Source organism: Phyllopteryx taeniolatus, chromosome 19 (assembly GCF_024500385.1).
Source record: "Phyllopteryx taeniolatus isolate TA_2022b chromosome 19, UOR_Ptae_1.2, whole genome shotgun sequence".
Classification (NCBI taxonomy): Eukaryota; Metazoa; Chordata; class Actinopteri; order Syngnathiformes; family Syngnathidae; genus Phyllopteryx; species Phyllopteryx taeniolatus.
In genome coordinates, this window is record NC_084520.1 from 3425605 (window position 1) to 3444529 (window position 18925).

At 42.9% G+C, this 18925-nt stretch overlaps 1 protein-coding gene across 2 annotated transcripts in view; it reads right to left on the reverse strand.

Annotated features, from left to right (window-relative positions):
• Positions 1 to 14001, reverse strand: part of gas7b (growth arrest-specific 7b) — a 93933-nt gene extending 79932 nt beyond the window's left edge. Inside the window, exon 1 of one of the 2 annotated variants that reach the window (XM_061756907.1) lies at positions 13445 to 14001. In XM_061756907.1, the coding sequence (XP_061612891.1) occupies positions 13445 to 13624 (180 nt within the window). In that variant the 5' untranslated portion in view covers positions 13625 to 14001. The remainder of the gene's footprint in view (positions 1 to 13444) is intronic. The other variant, XM_061756906.1, reaches the window with a different exon arrangement.
• Between the last annotated feature and the right edge of the window lie 4924 nt (positions 14002 to 18925).

Here is an 18925-nt window from a genome sequence, read left to right on the forward strand (position 1 = left end):
GGCAAAAGGTTTGATGTAGTAATCTAATCCCTCATACATGAAATGACACCACATGAAGGAGTCAATGGTACATGCTGGTAATAAAACACCTAATTATGAGGTCTGTAGGCCAAAACTGGATTTACGCTGCATAGTGCAAGTGGCACAATCCCGATTCTTTTGTTCTCATGTGGCACAATTTGGAAATGCACCATGGTAGCGTAAATTGAAGAAAAAAAAGAAAAAAAAAAACTGGATTTGAATTAGGCCTCTTCCAAATGTGGATAAAAATCTGATGTGTCAGATCTCTTGCCAGTGTGAGTTCAGCATAAAAAAAACAGAGATTAGTCATATCCCGTCATTAAAATACATCAAATGGTGATATATACTCTATACAACAACTAAACACACACACAAAACAATATAAAGCACGGAAACAGTGAAAGCATAGACAATTCAGTATGGTAGAGGTGCCACATTAAATCGATTAATCGACAAAAAAATCGATTGTCAAATGAATTGATAACGATTTAGAAATTTTGTTTAAGTTAAAATTTTAATGCAGCCCTATGGGGGGCACAAGATGGGTAAGTACGGCATCCAGGAAAGGAACTTGGAAGGACAGATGGTGGTAGACTTTGCAAAAAGGATGCAAATGGCTGTAATGAACACTTTTTTCCAGACGAGGCAGGAACATAGGGTGACCTACAAGAGCAGAGTTAGAAGCAGGCAGGTGGATTACATTTTGTGCAGACGATGTAATCTGAAGGAAGTTAGCGACTGTAGGGTTGTGGTCGGAGAGAGTGTGGCTAGACAGCATAGGATGGTGGTGAGAGGACCGAGGAGAGGTGAAAGGAATACATTGAGATGTGACACAGGACAAAGGTAGAGGTGGCAAAGGGCAAATAAGAGGCATATGATGACATGTATGGCAGGTTGGACACTAAAGAAGGAGAAAAGGATCCTTTTACAGGCTGGCCAGACAGAGGGATAGAGATGGGAAGGATGTGCAGCAGGTTAGGGTGATTATGCCGGTTATGTGCCCTGCGATTGGCTGGCAACCATTTCAGGGTGTACCCCGCCTCCTGCCCGATGACAGCTGGGATAGGCTCCAGCACGCCCGCGACCCTAGTGAGGAGAAGCGCCTCAGAAAATGGATGGATGGATGGATGAATGAATGAATGATACTAAAGCAGACTGGTTATTTTTGTGTTTCATCAAAATAAGACATTTCCAAACATCATCTTTTACTGTGGAAAATAATTTTCAACATTTTTGCTTATTTTCTGACATGTTACAAACCAAAACAGAAACTGAACCATAATTAATTTATGTTTGTGCATTTCCTGCACTGTCAATTTGAAATAATGTCCTATTTTTTAATAAAGGGATGGAATTTTTTATTTTTTGTATCCTATCCATCGAATAATCGAACATAATTAATTATTGAAATAATCAGTTGCAGCTCTAAAATGATAAATTGGAGGTGTGTTGCCAACCACAGCCAGTGGAGTAATATGGAGGTTACCCTCATTTAAACACACGGGGATGATTAAACAGTCTGTAGCGGTTAATTCATTCATTAATTTTCCGTACCGCATATCCTCACTAGGGTCGTGGGCGTGCTGGAGTCTATCCCAGCAAGGCACAGATCTGGCCAAGGTTACAAAAAATAAGCTGCTGCACTCAAGGTTCCTAAGAGCACAATGGCCTCCATAATCCTTAAATGGAAGACGTTTGGGACGACCAGAACCCTTCCGAGAGCTGGCCGTCCGGCCAAACTGAGCAATTGGGAGAGAAGAGCCTTGGTGAGAGAGGTAACCAGTCGGAGCTTTATGGCAGAGTGGCCCGACGGAAGCCTCTCCTCAGTGCAAGACACGTGAAAGCCCACATGGAGTTTGCTAAAAAACATCTGAAGGACTCCAAGATGATGAGAAATAAGATTCTCTGGTCTGGTGAGACCAAGATAGATATTGTTGGCCTTCATTCTAAGTGGCATGTGTGGAGAAAACCAGGCACTGCTCATCATCTGTCCAATACAGTCCCAACAGTGAAGCATGGTGGTGACAGCATCATGCTGTGGGGGTGTTTTTTAGCTGCAGCGACAGGACAACTGGTTGCAATCAAAGGAAAGATGAATGCGGCCAAGCACAGGGATATCCTGGACGAAAACCTTCTCCAGAGTGCTCAGAACGTCAGACTGGGCCGAAGATTCACCTTAAAAAAAGACAATGACCCTAAGCACACAGCTAAAATACCGAAGGATTTGCTTCAGAACAACTCCGTGACTATTTTTGAATGGCCCAGCCTGAGTACTTACTTAAACCCAATTGAGCATCTCTGGAAAGACCTGAAAATGGCTGTCCACCATCCAACCTGACAGAACTGCAAGGAGAAATGGCAGAAGATCCCCAAATCCAGGTGTGAAAAACTTGTTGCATCATTCCCAAAAAGACTCATGGCTGTATTAGCTCAAAAGAGTGTTTCTACTAAATACTGAGCAAAGGGTCTGAATACTTATGGCTATGTGATATTTCAGTTTTTCGTTTTTAATAAATCTGCAAACATTTCAAAAATTCTATTTTTTCCTGTCAATATGGGGTGCTGTGTGTACATTAATGTGGAAAAAGAATTTACTTAAATTATTTTAGCAAATGGCTGCAATATGCTGTTCGGTCCCTGTACGACTGGAGTCAGAGTTTGGTCCACATATCCGGCAGTAAGTCGGACTTGTTCCCCGGTGAGGGTTGGACTCCGCCAACGCTGCCCTTTGTGACCGATTCTGTTCATAACTTTTATGGACAGAATTTCAAGGCGCAGCCGAGGCGTAGAGGGGGTCCGGTTTAGTGGCCTCAGTATTGCGTCTCTGCGTCTCTGCTTTTTCCAACTCTCATTGGAGCAGTTCGCAGCAGAGTGTGAAGCTGCTGGGATGAGAATCAGCACCTCCAAATCTGAGACGATGGTCCTCAGTCAGAAAAGGGTGGCGTGCCCTCTCCAGGTCGGTGACCTGAGATCCTGCACCAAGTGGAAGAGTTCAAGTATCTTGGGGTTTTCTTCACGAGTGAGGAACGGGAGATCGACGGGCGGATCGATGCAGCGTCTGCAGTGATGCGGACTTTGTATCTGTCCGTTGTGATAAAGAAGGAGCTAAGCCAAAAGGCGAAGCTCTCAATTTACCGGTCGATCTACATTCCTACCCTCACCTATGGTCACGAGCTGTGGGTCGTGACCGAAAGAACAAGATCCTGGATACAAGCGGCTGCAATTAGTTTCCTCCGCAGGGTGTCCGGGCTCACCCTTAGTGATAGGGTGAGAACCTCGGTCATCCAGGAGGATCTCAGAGTAGAGCCACTGCTCCTCCACATCGAGAGGTGCGAGATGAGGTGGCTGGGGCATCTGATTCGGATGCCTCCTGGACGCCTCCACGTGAGGTGTTCCGAGCACGTCCCACCGGGAGGAGACCCCGGGGACGACCCAGGACACACTGGAGAGACTACGTCTTTCGGCTGGCCTCGGGATCCCCCCGGAAGAGCTCGATGAAGTGGGTGGGGAGAGCGAAGTCTGGGTGTCCCTGCTAAAGCTAATGCCCCCGCGACTCGACCTCGGATAAGCGGTAGAAAATGGATGGATGGATGGGCTGCAATATAAAAAAGAGTGAAAAATTTAAGGGGGTCTGAATACTTTCCGAATGGAGGTCTAAATAGGCAAAATATGTCAACTTTAAAAGGCCGTTAAAACTGAGAAAACCATAAAAATGTATAATCGCCTCATCATATTTTTACATAAATTATACACAAAAAAATATGATGATGGATTACTTTTGAAATACGAAGTCGAGGAAAACAATTTGTTCAACTATTGTTCAATTTATTTTAAAAAGTGGTTTGTTAACAACAACAAAAAATGCTTTGCCACTCAACGTTATTAAAAGTGAAGACAATTTGCAATTTTGGAACAGATTTTAGAAGTAGACGCACATGATTTGCTTTCACGGGACACATACAGTAAAATGAATGTTGTTGCGGGCCGCATCTGGCCCCCGGGCCTTGAGTTTGACATCTGTGCTCTACAGTATTGATTAGTGCTGTGTATTGTGATAAAATGGATAAAATGGCTGTAATTAGTGAATGTGAAATGTTTTATTTTTTCTAATCCATCGTAGCAATGCACTGGGGTAAAATACTAAAAACCCAGTCGCTGTGCAAATACTTTTCCACCTAACATGGCAAATTATAGTTCTCATTCATTGGTTACTTCTCAACCAATATTAGTGTTTCATAAAATGGGGAAGAACCCTCTCTGGTTTGGATGATATCTGTTTTAACGTAATGTGCCTGCTCATTACTTCCTTACTTCCCTATTATTTGCTATTTCTAACAAATTTAATTTCATTACATGATACATTTGAGGTTGTTGTGCTGTCCTTGTGTGTCGTTTCAGATACTGTAAAATATGTGCAAGAGAAGAATCGTTGATGATTGGGAAACAGCGGGGTGTGATGTACCAGGCGGCAACAGGCGTCTGAAGCACTTGAATGAGTTGTTTTGTCGCACAAAGCTACAATAGTGATGAGGATCATATTCCTCTTCTGGCCTATTCTAGTGATGTTCAGTTTATTCGCATTGGACATTGGTGCAAAAAAAGTTTTAATACAATTCATCAATACTCTGGCAATTGCCATATAAAACATTTGCCATCTGCATTATAGAAAGCCTACCTTTTCCTCGCTCGAGTTATTTTTAGTTAGTTCATTCAATGAAAAAAAAAGTGGGTGAGTCATTTGAATGTGAAACTGAAGTGAAACATCACAAAAATCCAACCACAGTTTCATTCAAGGATACTGTAAAACCACCGACTGTGATAAGTCACACTGAACATCAGCTAATCGTGTTGTTGTGAGTTCATGTGTTTTCGCTTTGGGGCGGGCTAATCTGACTTTATTCCACCTATGCCCATTTTGTAATAAAACACTGATTTATAACTGGCGGCACGGTGGACGACTGGTTAGAGCGTCAGCCTCACAGTTCTGAGGTGCGGGGTTCAATCCCCGTCCCCGCCTGTGTGGAGTTTGCATGTTCTCCCCGTGCCTGCGTGGGTTTTCTCCGGGCACTCCGGTTTCCTCCCACATCCCAAAAACATGCATTAATTGGAGACTCTAAATTGCCCGTAGGCATGACTGTGAGTGCGAATGGTTGTTAGTTTCTATGTGCCCTGCGATTGGCTGGCAACCAGTTCAGGGTGTACCCGCCTCCTGCCCGATGACAGCTGGGATAGGCTCCAGCACGCCCGCGACCCTAGTGAGGAGAAGCGGCTCAGAAAATGGATGGATGGATGGATGATTTATAACTATTTGCACTGACTCAAACAATTACCCTGTTCCTCGAGAAATACATTTTAAAAAATCCTTGACATCCCGTGAGGAAGCGCAAGAAAAAAAAAAAAAAAAAAAAAGAAACTTTTAAAGAACCCTGCAATCACCGGATGGTTTGTTGATTTAATCTACAGTGTTCTTTTTGAAAAAGATAAAACACATTAAAATCTGCATCACAATTTTGAAAAAAAAAATCTCATTTTGAAAAAGTGTCATATTTAGAAGCCTAACTTAAAAAAACTATATAACTATGTATGTGTATATGTATATGTATGTATATGTAAAACTATGTAAAATGTAAATTTTACTTCAACAATTCAGTTCTAGCAATGTTCTAGCAACTTCCAGCAAAATAAAGGACATATTTACCTTTTTGCTCATGTCCTCCACTCATTAAACTCAACAGAATGTATCGAAACCAAAACAGATTAAAATTTGAATAATTAAACATTTCACTGCCTCGTTTAAAATAAAGAAAAAAAGTGGAACAGCTGGGAAAAAAATTCATAGATAGGAAAACCTGAAGCGCAAAGCTTAAACTTGCATCTTTTAAAATGTAAACGCGAACATTAACAAAATAGTTACACCTCTAGTTTCCATTTTTTGTTGTTGTTGTTTTTCATGATTTTGCTAGCCATTTAAATAATACTGCCCCAACACCATGTTAAGAGCAAGGATGGCCAAAGTAGCTTCTAATAAAGAATGTGCATTCTTGATTGCTTGACAAAGTTGGTGGTGTGGGGCGGATATTTGTGTTCGGGAATGTGTCCACAGCATGCTCCACGTGCACGGATTGGCACACTAAGTGACAAAACTTGTTGCCATGGTAACAAAGGGGTGTGCAGTGTCTCATTTGCATGAGACAGAACCGGAGAATAAGTGTTATTGATTCTTGGGGTGTTTTGACTGAAGAATGTCAGTGACATGACATAAAGACACCTGGGAGCTGTTTTAAATTGTGAAAAACAGGTTGGCACACAATTGATTAGCAGTCAATTAAAAGGGGAAATACATAAAGTGTCCTTTTCAACTCTGCAGTAGAAGGTATTCAAGTCGTTGGCTAGTGTGCTATTGTTCTCAGCTTGGGGGGATCGTCGCTTGTAATTTGACAGCGATTGGAATGCATGCCAGACTGATTTAGAGTCGTTAGCGCAAAACTGTTTTTCCAACTTTGCTGCATAGTTCCTCTTTGCAATGTTAATTTCTTTAGTCAGCTGGTTTCTAGCTCTATTAAACAGGGCCCCGCTTTGACATGCGTCTTCCTTAGCTTGGCGAAGCTTCTTAAGTTTGGCAGTGAACCACGGCTTGTTGTTGTTGAATGTGCGAAATGACTTTGTTGGTATCACAGAAACTGATATAGGATGTGACAGTGTCCGTATATTCATCCAGGCTGCCAACTGAATTTTCAAAGACATTCCAGTCTGTGCAGTCTAAACAGCTTTGAAGTTCCATCTTTGCTCCATTGGTCCACTTTTTCACTGTTTTCACTGCATTTAAGTTCTTGCCTGTACGTCGGTATTAAGTGAATTAAGCAGTGATCAGACGAGCACAGTGCTGCATGAAGTTTGGCACGGTATGCGTTTTTTAGCTTAGTATAGCAGTGGTCCAAAATGTTATTTTCCCTGGTAGGACAGTCGATGTGGTGCTTATATTTAGGGAGTTGGTGGTTGAGTTTAGTTTTGTTAAAGTCCCTGAGAATAATGAGGGGTGAGTGAGGGGTGGTTTTTTTCAATTTCGTTGACTTGTTCGGCAAGCATTAGCAGTGCGGCGTTCGTGTTAGCTTGAGGCGGAATATAGGCGCCAGGGAGAATGAATGATGCGAACTCACGCGGCGAGTAGAATGGCTTACAGTTCAAAAACAGCGACTCCAAATGCGGGCTGCAGTGTGTGCTGAGCTCCGTGACGTCCGTACACCATTTTTCGTTGATATAGAAGCATATCCCACTGCCTTTTGTTTTCCCCGATAACTCCGTGATGCGGTCTGCTCGGTGAAGATGAAAACCCGGAAGCATGACGGCGGCGTCGGGTACAGCCTCACAAAGCCAGGTCTCCGTGAAGCACATGGCGGTGGAACGTCCGAAGTCTTTACTGGTCTTTATCAGAAGATGAAGCTCGTCCATTTCGTTGGGTAGGGAGCGTACATTCGTGAGGTGGATCGACAGAAACGCCAATCTGTATCCTCTCTTGCAGAGCTTCACCTGGATGTCGGCTCGCTTCCCTCTGTGGCGCCGCCTCCGCCTCCATGCGCCGAAGACCGCGGACGCCGCTCTGGTGAGTAACTCGGGGAAAAAATGAGCGGATTTGCGAAAGTTGGTGAAAGAAAGTCCGGAGTAGCCTCCTTGATGGTTAGCAAGTCTCCCCTTGTGTAAGTGAGTCGTGTAATGTCTCCAAAGACGAACGAAAAACATAAAAACAAAAACAATACTAGAGAGCGCGTAACCGAGGCGACCACACTGTAGGCGCCATCTTGGAATTTTTGTAGAACTGCCTCAACATCTCCTGTGGCTGGCCGTACTTCCTCGGAAGCCGCAGGAAGTACATCCTCTGCTGGGTCTTTTTGAGGATGGAGTTGATGTTGGTCTCCCACTTCAGATCCTGAGAGACTGTAATTCCCAGGAACTTGAGGGTCTTGACAGTTGACACAGGGCAGTTGGACAGCATGAGAGGCAGGCATGATTCCTTAAGTCCACGATGATCTCTACCATCTTGAGCGTGTTCAGCTCCAGGTTGTTTGGCTGCACCAAAACTCCAGCTGCTCTACCTCCTGTCGATACACAAACTCATTACACTCTTTGATGAGGCCAATAACTGTGTCGTCTGCAAACTTCAGGAGTTTGACAGCCGGGTGCGTTGAGGTGCAGTCGTTCGTGTAGAGAGAGAAGAGAGGACACATCCTTGGGAGGCCCCAGTGCTGATGGTGCATGTGGATGACTGGGTGTCCCCCAGCCTCACCTGCTGTGTACTGCCCATCAGGAAACTGTAAATCACTGGCATATGGCTGGTAAAATTCTGAGCTGGAGCAGCTTGGAGGAGAGGAGTACAGGGATGATGGTGCACAGCCAGCGGCCACAAACAGGATCCGCGCGTAGGTCCGTCGCCGCGCCATCGAGGTGTTCCAGGATGAAGGGCAGTCCCATGTTGACTGCGTCATCCACAGACCTGTTTGCTCTATAGGCAAACCGCAGGGGCCCCAGCCGGGGTTCTTTGACACCCTTGTGGTGGTCCACCACGAGGCGTTCAAAGGACTTCATGACCACAGATGTCAGCGCGACAGACCTGTAGTCATTCAGACCCGAGATTGCAGGTTTCTTCGGGACGGGGATGATGGTGGACCGTTTGAGGCAGGGTGGGACTTCACATAGTTCTAAAGATCTATTGAAAATCTTTGTGAAAACTGGAGTGAGCTGGTCCGCGCAGACTTCAATGCATGTGTTCGATTGTAGTTGATTAGCGATCGTAATCCTCGACAACCTGACGCAGAGTCGTAAGGAGCAAATTGGTTTTCCAGCTTTTCTATGCGATTTCTCTGTGCGATGTTGATTCCTTTTGTCAGCTGGTTTCTGGGCTGATTGTACAGGGATCTGTCCCCACTCCGATAGGCGTCCTCTTTAGCCAGACGAAGTTGGCGAAGTTTGGCAGTGAACGTGCGAAATGTCTTTGTTGGTACACACACGTCTCCACAGAAACGGATGTAGGATGTAATAGTGTCCATACATTAATCCAGGCTTCCAGTTGAAGTTTCAAAGACACTCTGTGTCACTCTGTGCAGTCTTTGAAACAGTCGTGAAGTTCCAGCTTGCTTCATTGGTCCACATCTTCACTGTCTTCACCACAGGCTTCGCACATTTAAGTTTGTGCCTTTATGTTGGTATTAAGTGAATGAAACAGGTATCAGACGAGCCCAAAGCTGCACGGGGAATAGTACAGTATGAGCCCTTCAGCGTGGTATAGCAATGATCTATAATGTTGATTTCCCGAGTGGTACAGTCAATGTGCTGCTTGTATTTAGGGAGTTCATAGTTGAGTTTTGCTTTGTTAAAGTCCCCAAGAATAATGTGGGGCGAATCTGGGTGCTTTTTTTCCACGTTCCTTTACTTGGTCCGTCAGCATTTGCAGTGCAGCGTTTGTGTTAGCCTGGGCGGGGGGTGTAAACACCGGCGATTATGAATGAAGCAAACCCGCACGGCGAGTAAAATTACTTACAGTTCAAAAACAGTGACTCCAAGTTCCGGCTGCAGTGAGTGCTGAGCTCTGTGACAAGAGTACACTGTTTTTCGTGGCTGTAGAAACATCTTGCTCCACCTTTTGTTTTACTGTTTTTCATGGCTGTAGAAACATATTGCTCCACCTTTTGTTTTCCCCAATAGCGTCGTGTCGCGGTCCACTTGGTGAAGTTGGAAGCCGGATAGCAGCACTGCGCCGTTGTGGATGCATTCACAGAGCCAAATCTCCGTGAAGCAGAAGGGGGCAGAACGAGCAAAGTTTTTACTGGTCTTTGAGAGGAGGGTTGTTGGGTAGAGAGCCCAGATTTCATAAGGTGAATATAGGCGGCGTTCAAAATCCCCACTGTCAGAGCAACAGCCAATGTGCATGGAGTGTGTGCATTATGTGAGTGCATAATATATAAAGAGATCTCTGAATATGAGCCCATAACTGCAAATGATTGTGAAAAATGTGTAAGAACCACTTGAGGAAAGAGTTTAGGGGTCAGATCAACCTGTTGAACAGGCGCTTTTACCAAATGAAGCATGAACACACTCATGTAAACACTGATAAGACATTCTTGCACACCACTTCCTATTCCAACACACACAAACATTATTCTACCAACCTGTGTTAAGCAGGGTATACACATACCGACAACCGGGCCAAAAATGAGCATTTTCACTCTTACGATCAAAGTCGGCAAAGATCTGATTCTAGGCTGTCTCTGAAAGATTATTCTAAGCGATTACCCCGTGGTGTGTTTTTTTTTTTTTAAAGTGATTTTTCTTCCCCGATCTGCTCAGAAAACAGTCAGGGTCGATAATCGTAAAATTTTAAACATCTTCAGTATTTATGATAAAATGTGAGGCTTCAACACCGCAAATTAGGAAGCACCCTGAAGCTTACTCTGTTGCCGGATACAAATAGCAAAGCAGCTGGTTATGATGAGTGTTTGTCAGGCACGTGCACAGACATTTTTGGGGGCAGTTGCTCAAGCCAAAAATAGAGTACCCATTGGTAAAATAATTTATAATACAACCCCAATTCCAATGAAGTTGGGACGTTGTGTTAAACATAAATAAAAACAGAATACAATGATTTGCAAATCATGTTTAATTGAGTACACAACAAAGACAACTTGAAACTCTACTATGCAAAGCAAAAGGCATTTATCAACAACACCCAGAAACGCCGCCGGCTTCTCTGGGCCCGAGCTCATCCAAGATGGACTGATGCAAAGTGGAAAAGTGTTCTGTGGTCCGATGTGTCCACAATTCAAATTGTTTTTGGAAATTGTGGACGTCGTGTCCTCCGGGCCAAAGAAGAAAAGAACCATCCCGACTGTTATGGACACAAAGTTCAAAAGCCGGCATCTGTGATGGTAAGGGGCTGTGTTAGTGCCAATGGCATGGGTAACATTAATGCTGAAAGGTATATACAGGTTTTGGAGAAACATATGCTGCCATCCAAGCAACGTCTTTTTCATGGACGTCCCTGCTTATTTCAGCAAGACAATGCCAAACCACAGTCTGCACGTGTTACAACAGCGTGGCTCCGTAGTAAAAGAGCGCGGGTACTAGACTGGCCTGCCTGCAGTCCAGACTTGTCTCCCATTGAAAATGTGTGGCGCATTATAAAGCGTAAAATACGACAACAGAGATCCCGGACTGTTGAACAGCTGAAGCTGTACAGCAAGCAAGAATGGGAAAGGGTTCCACGTACAAAGCTTCAACAATTAGTGTCCTCAGTTCCCAAACTTTTATTGAATGTTGTTAAGAGAAAAGGTGACTGTGTTAACAGTGGTAAACATGACCCTGTCCCAGCTTTTTTGGAACGTGTTGCAGCCATAAAATTCAAAGTTAATGATTATTTGCTAAAAACAATAAAGTTTATCAGTTTGAACATTAAATATCTTGTCTTTGTAGTGTATTCAATTAAATATAGGTTGAACATGATTTGCAAATCATTGTATTCTGTTTTTTTTTATGTTTAACACAACGTCCCAACTTCATTGAAATTGGGGTTGTATTAAGAAAAACAGTAGTCGTTAGTATATAATAGTAATAATAGTATTGTCTATTTCACCTATGTATTTATCTGTGAATACAATCACCACAGTCAATTAAACAACTACTAACACTTGAGGTGAAGCGAAGCTATAGTGGATATAAAAAGTCTACACACCCCTGTTCAAATGGCAGGTTTTTGTAGTATACAAACTTGAGACAAAGATAAATCATTTTAAAACTTTTTTGCTATTAGTTAAACTATAATCTGCACAACTCAATTGGGGGGGTGAGAAAAGTAGAAATAAACAACTGTGATAATGTGGTTGCACAAGTGTACACACTCTCTTATAAATCTGTTCACAATTAAGCAATCACATTCAAACTCATGTTAAATAGGAGTCAGCACACACCTTAAAGTGCCTCTGATAAACCCCAAATAAATTAAGATGAGCACATATACACAATACTCAAGTAAATGCCCTGAAATATATAAACACTTTGTGTGGAATTAATGACAGTGAGGGTAATTTTTATTACTATTATTTTTAATATACTGTATGAATTAAGAAAAAAAGAGCTGCAATAAAAATGACACTTTTTTTGTCCAGGTTGCCCTGGACACTGTGCTCAAGCACAGGGCAGGTGCTTGAGCACCACTTGGGGTCTCAGTGTGCATGTGCCTGGTATTTGTGCAACTTGTCTCCAAAGTCAAAGTCACTGTGATAGAAATGTCAAGGAGAAGGGTGACAATGTAGTTACTTATTTTTCTACAACAGCTGTTTCTTCTCTGGATGCCCAGTGGCACCATGCTGCCACTCACAGGTCCCGACTGATATTGTTATGTGTGTGGTGTGTCGGGTTGGTCAGGTACACAACACAATCAGAGCAGTCAGCACACAAGGTGATTTTTTTGCTGTGTCATGTGTGGGATCTCTCTCATTTTAGAAATTGGCTAATATGTTAAATCCCAGTATGTGTTTGTACCCCGCCTTACAAAAACAATCCGGCAACATGTTTGTTTTCAATTCACGCTGTGATGCTGACTACAGCTTGCACAAGAAAGCAGTGGGAACTGTCACATACACTGTCCAAAACACCACCACCACATCAAGCTCCCAGGACCAAACTTAATTTCAGAGATACACTTCCAAGAAAGTAAGCGGCCACATTTCCCTCAAGTGGGAAAGTGAGGGCCTGACCATGAAGAAGGAGAGCAGCCAGTTCATTCACGCGCACTGAGAGGAGACCTGAGAATTTCAATGGAATGCCCATGGAATGAGGAAGTTTGAAGCCACTCAGCAAGACGCCAGTCAGTGGAGGAGGTTTGACTAAATCTGATAAACACAGCACGAGAAACTATTCATCCATCCATGTGTCTATGTTGCTTCTAACTTCATGTGGTTGCTCTGAGTCTATTTGGTAGATGGGAGGATTAAATTGACTTCGGGGTTTGCTTTATATATTATTTATAAGTTAGGCTCCAAGTTTAGATGAATATAAAACCAATGTGCATTGTGATAAACTAGGCAAGTGCACATTTTAACATTTTATACGTAAAAGGGCGAATTATTAAGCCCCAAGGTAAATGGTTGTACAGGTACATCTCAATAAATTAGAATAATGGTAGAACATTCAATTTATTTCAATACTCACATTATATACGTACATTCATTAAACAATTGGGAAAATACTTTTCAGAGGGCCAATTCCTGCCTAATTTCTGCATTTCAAATCATTTGCAATGTTTCTTGATTGAACACGTCATTGTGCTCCTATAGGAACAAATACATGTTTTTTTTTTTTTTTTTTTTTTTTTGTGAGTGTGAAACAGGCTTAATCGTTGCATATAAAGTAGTGCAATAAAATGAATTCATCCTACCTCCAGCACCTGGACATAACTTGAAGGAAACCATCCACGGGCTCCATCTTTCTCTCCTTCCCACCAGCCTCCAGGCAGAGACTGCACCACCTTGATCATCTCCCCGGCATCGAAACTGAGTCCCTGCTGATGCTGCTCTCCACTGAACGGGTACAAAGTTTTGCAGTATGATCCAGACATCGCCCGGAAAAGCAAAACTTCTCAGACAAGCTTGCCTGATGACGATGTTGGTGGTGGTAAATGTCCACACCGCGGAAGAAAAGACTAATGAAACCTTGTGGTGAAACCCGTGTGAAGTAGGTGAACAGGTTGCCGGGTGGTCGCCGTCGGCATACGCCCCGCGCCGCTCTGTTGTGCACACGCTGCCTGCCTGAGCGCTCGGTTTGAGGCCACAAAACTCAAACGTCAAGAGAAGGAGGAAAGCAGAAGAAAGCCGGAAACCACGGACGATTTCAAAATGAAAGCTTCAAAAAAAAATAACAGGATTAAAGCCAAAATAAAACCTTTTCGTTTTTCATTTGAAATGCGACATACTGTACTCTAAAACAGTTCAGACTCTGAAATCTACGATGAGTTTGCAGCTTTAAAACCGTTAGAAAGATTTGATGAAGTTTGACTTATTGAGTACTCACTGGCCCTTGGAATCTCTGGCCAAAGCCACGCCCCTCCGTGACGTGCGCGAGACGTGCACTGTGTGGCGAGTGGACGTGCACTGTACGTGCAGTGCAATCTAAACAAGCCGACGTTACCAACGGCTGCTACATTGGGAGGATCACATTTTCATGTCCCTATTGTGGGACGAATATAGGTTATTTTAGCTTATCTATTGTAATGGAGTGTTACTATAACACCGAACGTTACAGATTTGAACATGTATTTTGGTAAATATACAATCAATTAAAAATCTAAAAGTAGCTATATATGTAAAATTTCAGAGCTTGTTTGATTTACATGATACCAGCATTATCAGACAGACCTTTCAAAGACGTTTCCAGTGATAGAAGTGTTGTTTTCCTGTGGTAAATTAGGAACGTTATGAATATGAATCCATAAACGCAGTGACAATGCACCAATTTCTGCCCAAATTAATACTAAAATATTGGGGTTCTAGGTTTTAGATGTGACCTTTTTGTTAAATTCGAGTTGTACTCGTGTTACAAATACATTCTACTTAATGCCACAAGGGGGCACTATAGAACAAGGGTGTTAGTTTTCACTCTGGGCTTTAGTTTAAAAAAATACACTCAATTAATTTATGTAATTTGATGATTTTGTTTTTTATTTAACATTCACCTATATAAATAGTAGCACAACAAGAATCAAATAATACTGTTTAAAACATAGTGGCTACAATCATTTTATGTTTAGGAACTACAGTAGGGGTGTGTGAATTTCAGAATAAAACTGGAAACACCTGAAAACAACTTCTATTAATCTCATGTGACATGAAATTGCAGTGGTTTTACATGAACTTTCATAACTTACATAAAATTTGAATAAAACATCACAAATGCAGTTGAGACAGGTTTTTCTTATTAATCATAATCACTTTCCATTACAGAAATTATTGAGGAATTTCACTGTCCATCATTTGATGCTTTCAGACAGGTTGAGAGCAGTTTTATACAGAAAATCAAAATCTTTCTCAGGAATTTTTATCAAATAAGTGAATCATCACAACAATTTCACTGTTCAATTCAACATTTAATATAGTTGACCTTTTTGACTGCTTTAGTCCTCACATCTTCGTGATGATGAAACGCACCACTTCACCTGTACTGTATCCTTCTCAGCTGACACTGACAACAGTAGACAAACTGTCAAGAGTGTCTGTATCTTGCTGTTGTCAGTTAAGTACATTTGGTGTCACCATGAAAAAGACTGAACCCAATGGTAGTTTGGAAAACTGTTTTTTTTCTCTGGCCTTCTTCATTCCACCTCATTTTTTGCACAATGCGGCAAGTTTTTTTTTTCCCTACCTTTTTCATAAATTAACTCTGCACATGTGTAGTAAGAAGATGGAATAGAGCGGGGAGCACTTAAAAGAGTCATGATACATTGAGAATTTTGATGTTTTTAAGAACATGGATTCTTCTTCTTTTCCTTTCGGCTTGTCCCGTTAGGGGTCGCCACAGCGCGTCATCCTTGTTTTTAAGAACATGGATTAAGTCTAAAAAATAATAATTGCTTTAAACTGAATAAAACTTTATTAATGCATTTTTATGAGGTGTTTGGGTGCCACTGGAAATCATAGGGGCCCAGGCAATTCCTTGTTTTTGCCTCATATTAAGTCAGCCCCTTGCGGTAATAGAAAATCAATGGCTGTTCGGGACCAATGAGGCTCCTGAGGCTTGGGCCAATGCTCTCCAATAGGCTGTCAAACTGCTCTTTGCTCAGTCTGAAGTATACTGCACCTTGAAGTGGCCCCCATGGAGCTGCAGCTCATGGACAAGCATAAACTCCCCCAGATCCTGCAAAGCCAGAAATTTCCCGCTGTAACAGTGACAAATCCATAGTGCTGAGCTACAGCCTACTTTACGTCCAAAGCAGCGGGGATAAGGCACCAGGTCACTTCTTGTTTGGTCACTTAGCAACCAGCACAAAATATTGGTAAGCTTGAAGTGTACTGCCGTCGTCCCTGCTCCATCCTGCGCCATCCTGCACCCTACTGCGGTGCATTCTGAGCAAAACAGAATTAACAAAAATAACATTATTTTAAAAAAATAATATTATACCTAAAATAATATTAAATACACTAAACACGGTGGCCGACTGGTTAGAGCGTCAGCCTCACAGTTCTGAGGTGCGGGGTTCAATCCCCGTCCCCGCCTGTGTGGAGTTTGCATGTTCTCCCCGTGCCTGCGTGGGTTTTCTCCGGGTACTCCGGTTTCCTCCCACATCCCAAAAACATGCATGAATTGGAGACTCTAAATTGCCCGTAGGCATGACTGTGAGTGCGAATGGTTGTTTGTTCCTATGTGCCCTGCGATTGGCTGGCAACCAGTTCAGGGTGTACCCCGCCTCCTGCCCGATGACAGCTGGGATAGGCTCCAGCACGCCCGCGACCCTAGTGAGGAGAAGCGGCTCAGAAAATGGATGGATGGATGGATAAACCCAAGTCTCGATTTTTATGAACACTTCATCCTACTTACTGTACTTTAATGTTGGTAATGATAGTGGTACTTGGAGAGTTAAGTGCTACAACCCCAATTCCAATGAAGTTGGGACGTTGTCCGTCCATCCATTTTCTGAGCCGCTTATCCTCACAAGGGTCGCGGGAGTGCTGGAGCCCATCCCAGCTATCATCGGGCAGGAGGCGGGGTACACCTTGAACTGGTTGCCGGCCAATCACAGGGCACACACAAACAAACAACCATTCGCACTCACATTCACACCTAGGAGCAATTTAGAGACGTCAATTAACCTACCATTTATGTTTTTGGGATGTGGGAGGAAACCGGAGTGCCCGGAGTATTTTGGATTCTTCATGTTCCAGAGAAGCCTGGAATATGAATATGGCATATGTCAATGCTAAAAGACCGGCATTCACACTAATATTGGGGTTCATCCATCCATTTTCTGAGCCGCTTCTCACTAGGGTCGCGGGCGTGCTGGAGCCTATCCCAGCATCGGGCAGGATGCGGGGTACACCCTGAACTGGTTGCCAGCCAATCGCAGGGCACATACAAACAAACAACCATTTGCACTGACAGTCACACCTACAGGCAATTTACAGTCTCCAATTAATGCATGTTTTTGGGATGTGGGAGGAAACCGGAGACCCGGAGAAAACCCACGCAGGCACGGGGAGAACATGCAAACTCCACACAGGCGGGGCTGGGAATTGAACCCCGCTCCTCAGAACTGTGAGGCAGACCAGAGTTGGGAGGTTGTGTTAAACATAAATAAAAACAGAATATCATGATTTGCAAATCATGTTCAACTTATATTTAATTGAATACACTACAAAGACAAGATATTTAATGTTCAAATTGATAAACGTTATTCTTTTTAGCAAATAATCATTAACTTAGAATTTTATGGCTGCAACATGTTCCAAAAAAGATGTGAAAGGTGGCAAAAAAGACTGAGAAAGTTGAGGAATGCTCATCAAACACCTGTTTGGAACATCCCACAGGTGAACAGGCTAATTCGCCTCTTTGTGAATAAGTGTGTGAGAAAATAGTCGAACAGTTTAAGGACAATGTTCCTCAACGTGCAATTGCAAGGAATTTAGGGATTTCATCATCTACAGTCCATAATATCATCAGAAGGTTCAGAGAATCTGGAGAAATCACTGCATATAAGCGGCAAGGCCGAAAACCAACATTGAATGCCCGTGACCTTTGATCCCTCAGGCGGCACTGCATCAAAAACCGACATCAATGTGTAAAGGATATCACCACATGGGCCCAGAAACACTTCAGAAAACCAATGTCAGTAAATACAGTTCGGCGCTACATCTGTAAGTGCTACTTGAAACTCTACTATCCAAAGCAAAAGCCATTTATTAAAAACACCCAGAAACGCTTCTGTGGGCCCGAGCTCATCTAAGATGGACTGCTGCAAAGTGGAAAAGTTTTCTGTGGTCCGACGAGTCCACATTTCAAATTGTTTTTGGAAATTGTGAACGCCGTGTCCTCCGGGCCAAAGAGCAAAAGAACCATCCGGACTTTTATGGATGTAAAGTTCAAAAGCCAGAATCTGTGATGGTATGGGACTGTGTTACTGCCAATGGCATGGGTAACTTACACATCTGTGAAGGCACCATTCATGCTGAAAGCTACATACAGGTTTTGGAGAAACATATGCTGAACATCCAAGCAATGTCTTTTTCATGGACGCCCCTGCTTATTTCAGCAAGACAATGCCAAACCACTTTCTGCACATGTTACAACAGCGTGGCTTCGTAGTAAAAGAGTGCGGGTAGTCGACTGGCCTGCCTGCAGTGCAGACCTGTCTCCCATTGAAAATGTGTGGCGCATTATGAAGCGCAAAATACGACAACGGAGACCCTGGACTGTTGAACAGCTGAAGCTATACATCAACCAGGAATGGGAAATAATTCCACCTACAAAGCTTCAACAATTTGTGTCCTCAGTTCCCATACGTTTATTGAATGTTGTTAAAAGAAAAGGTGATGTAACACAGTGGTAAACATGACCCTGTCCCAGCTTTTTTGGAATGTGTTGCAGCCATAAAATTCTAAGTTAATGATTATTTGCTAAAAAGAATAAAGTTTATCAGTTTGAACATTAAATATCTTGTCTTTGTATTGTATTCAATTAAATATAGGTCAAACATGATTTGCAAATCATTTTATTCCGTTCGCAAACAGTTCAGCCCAATGATAGCTGGGATAGGCTCCAGCACGCCCGCTACCCGAGTGAGGAGAAGCGGCTCAGAAAATGGACGGATGGATTTATGTTTAACACAACGTTCCAACTTAATTGGAATTGGGGTTATACTTCTCATCGTTCA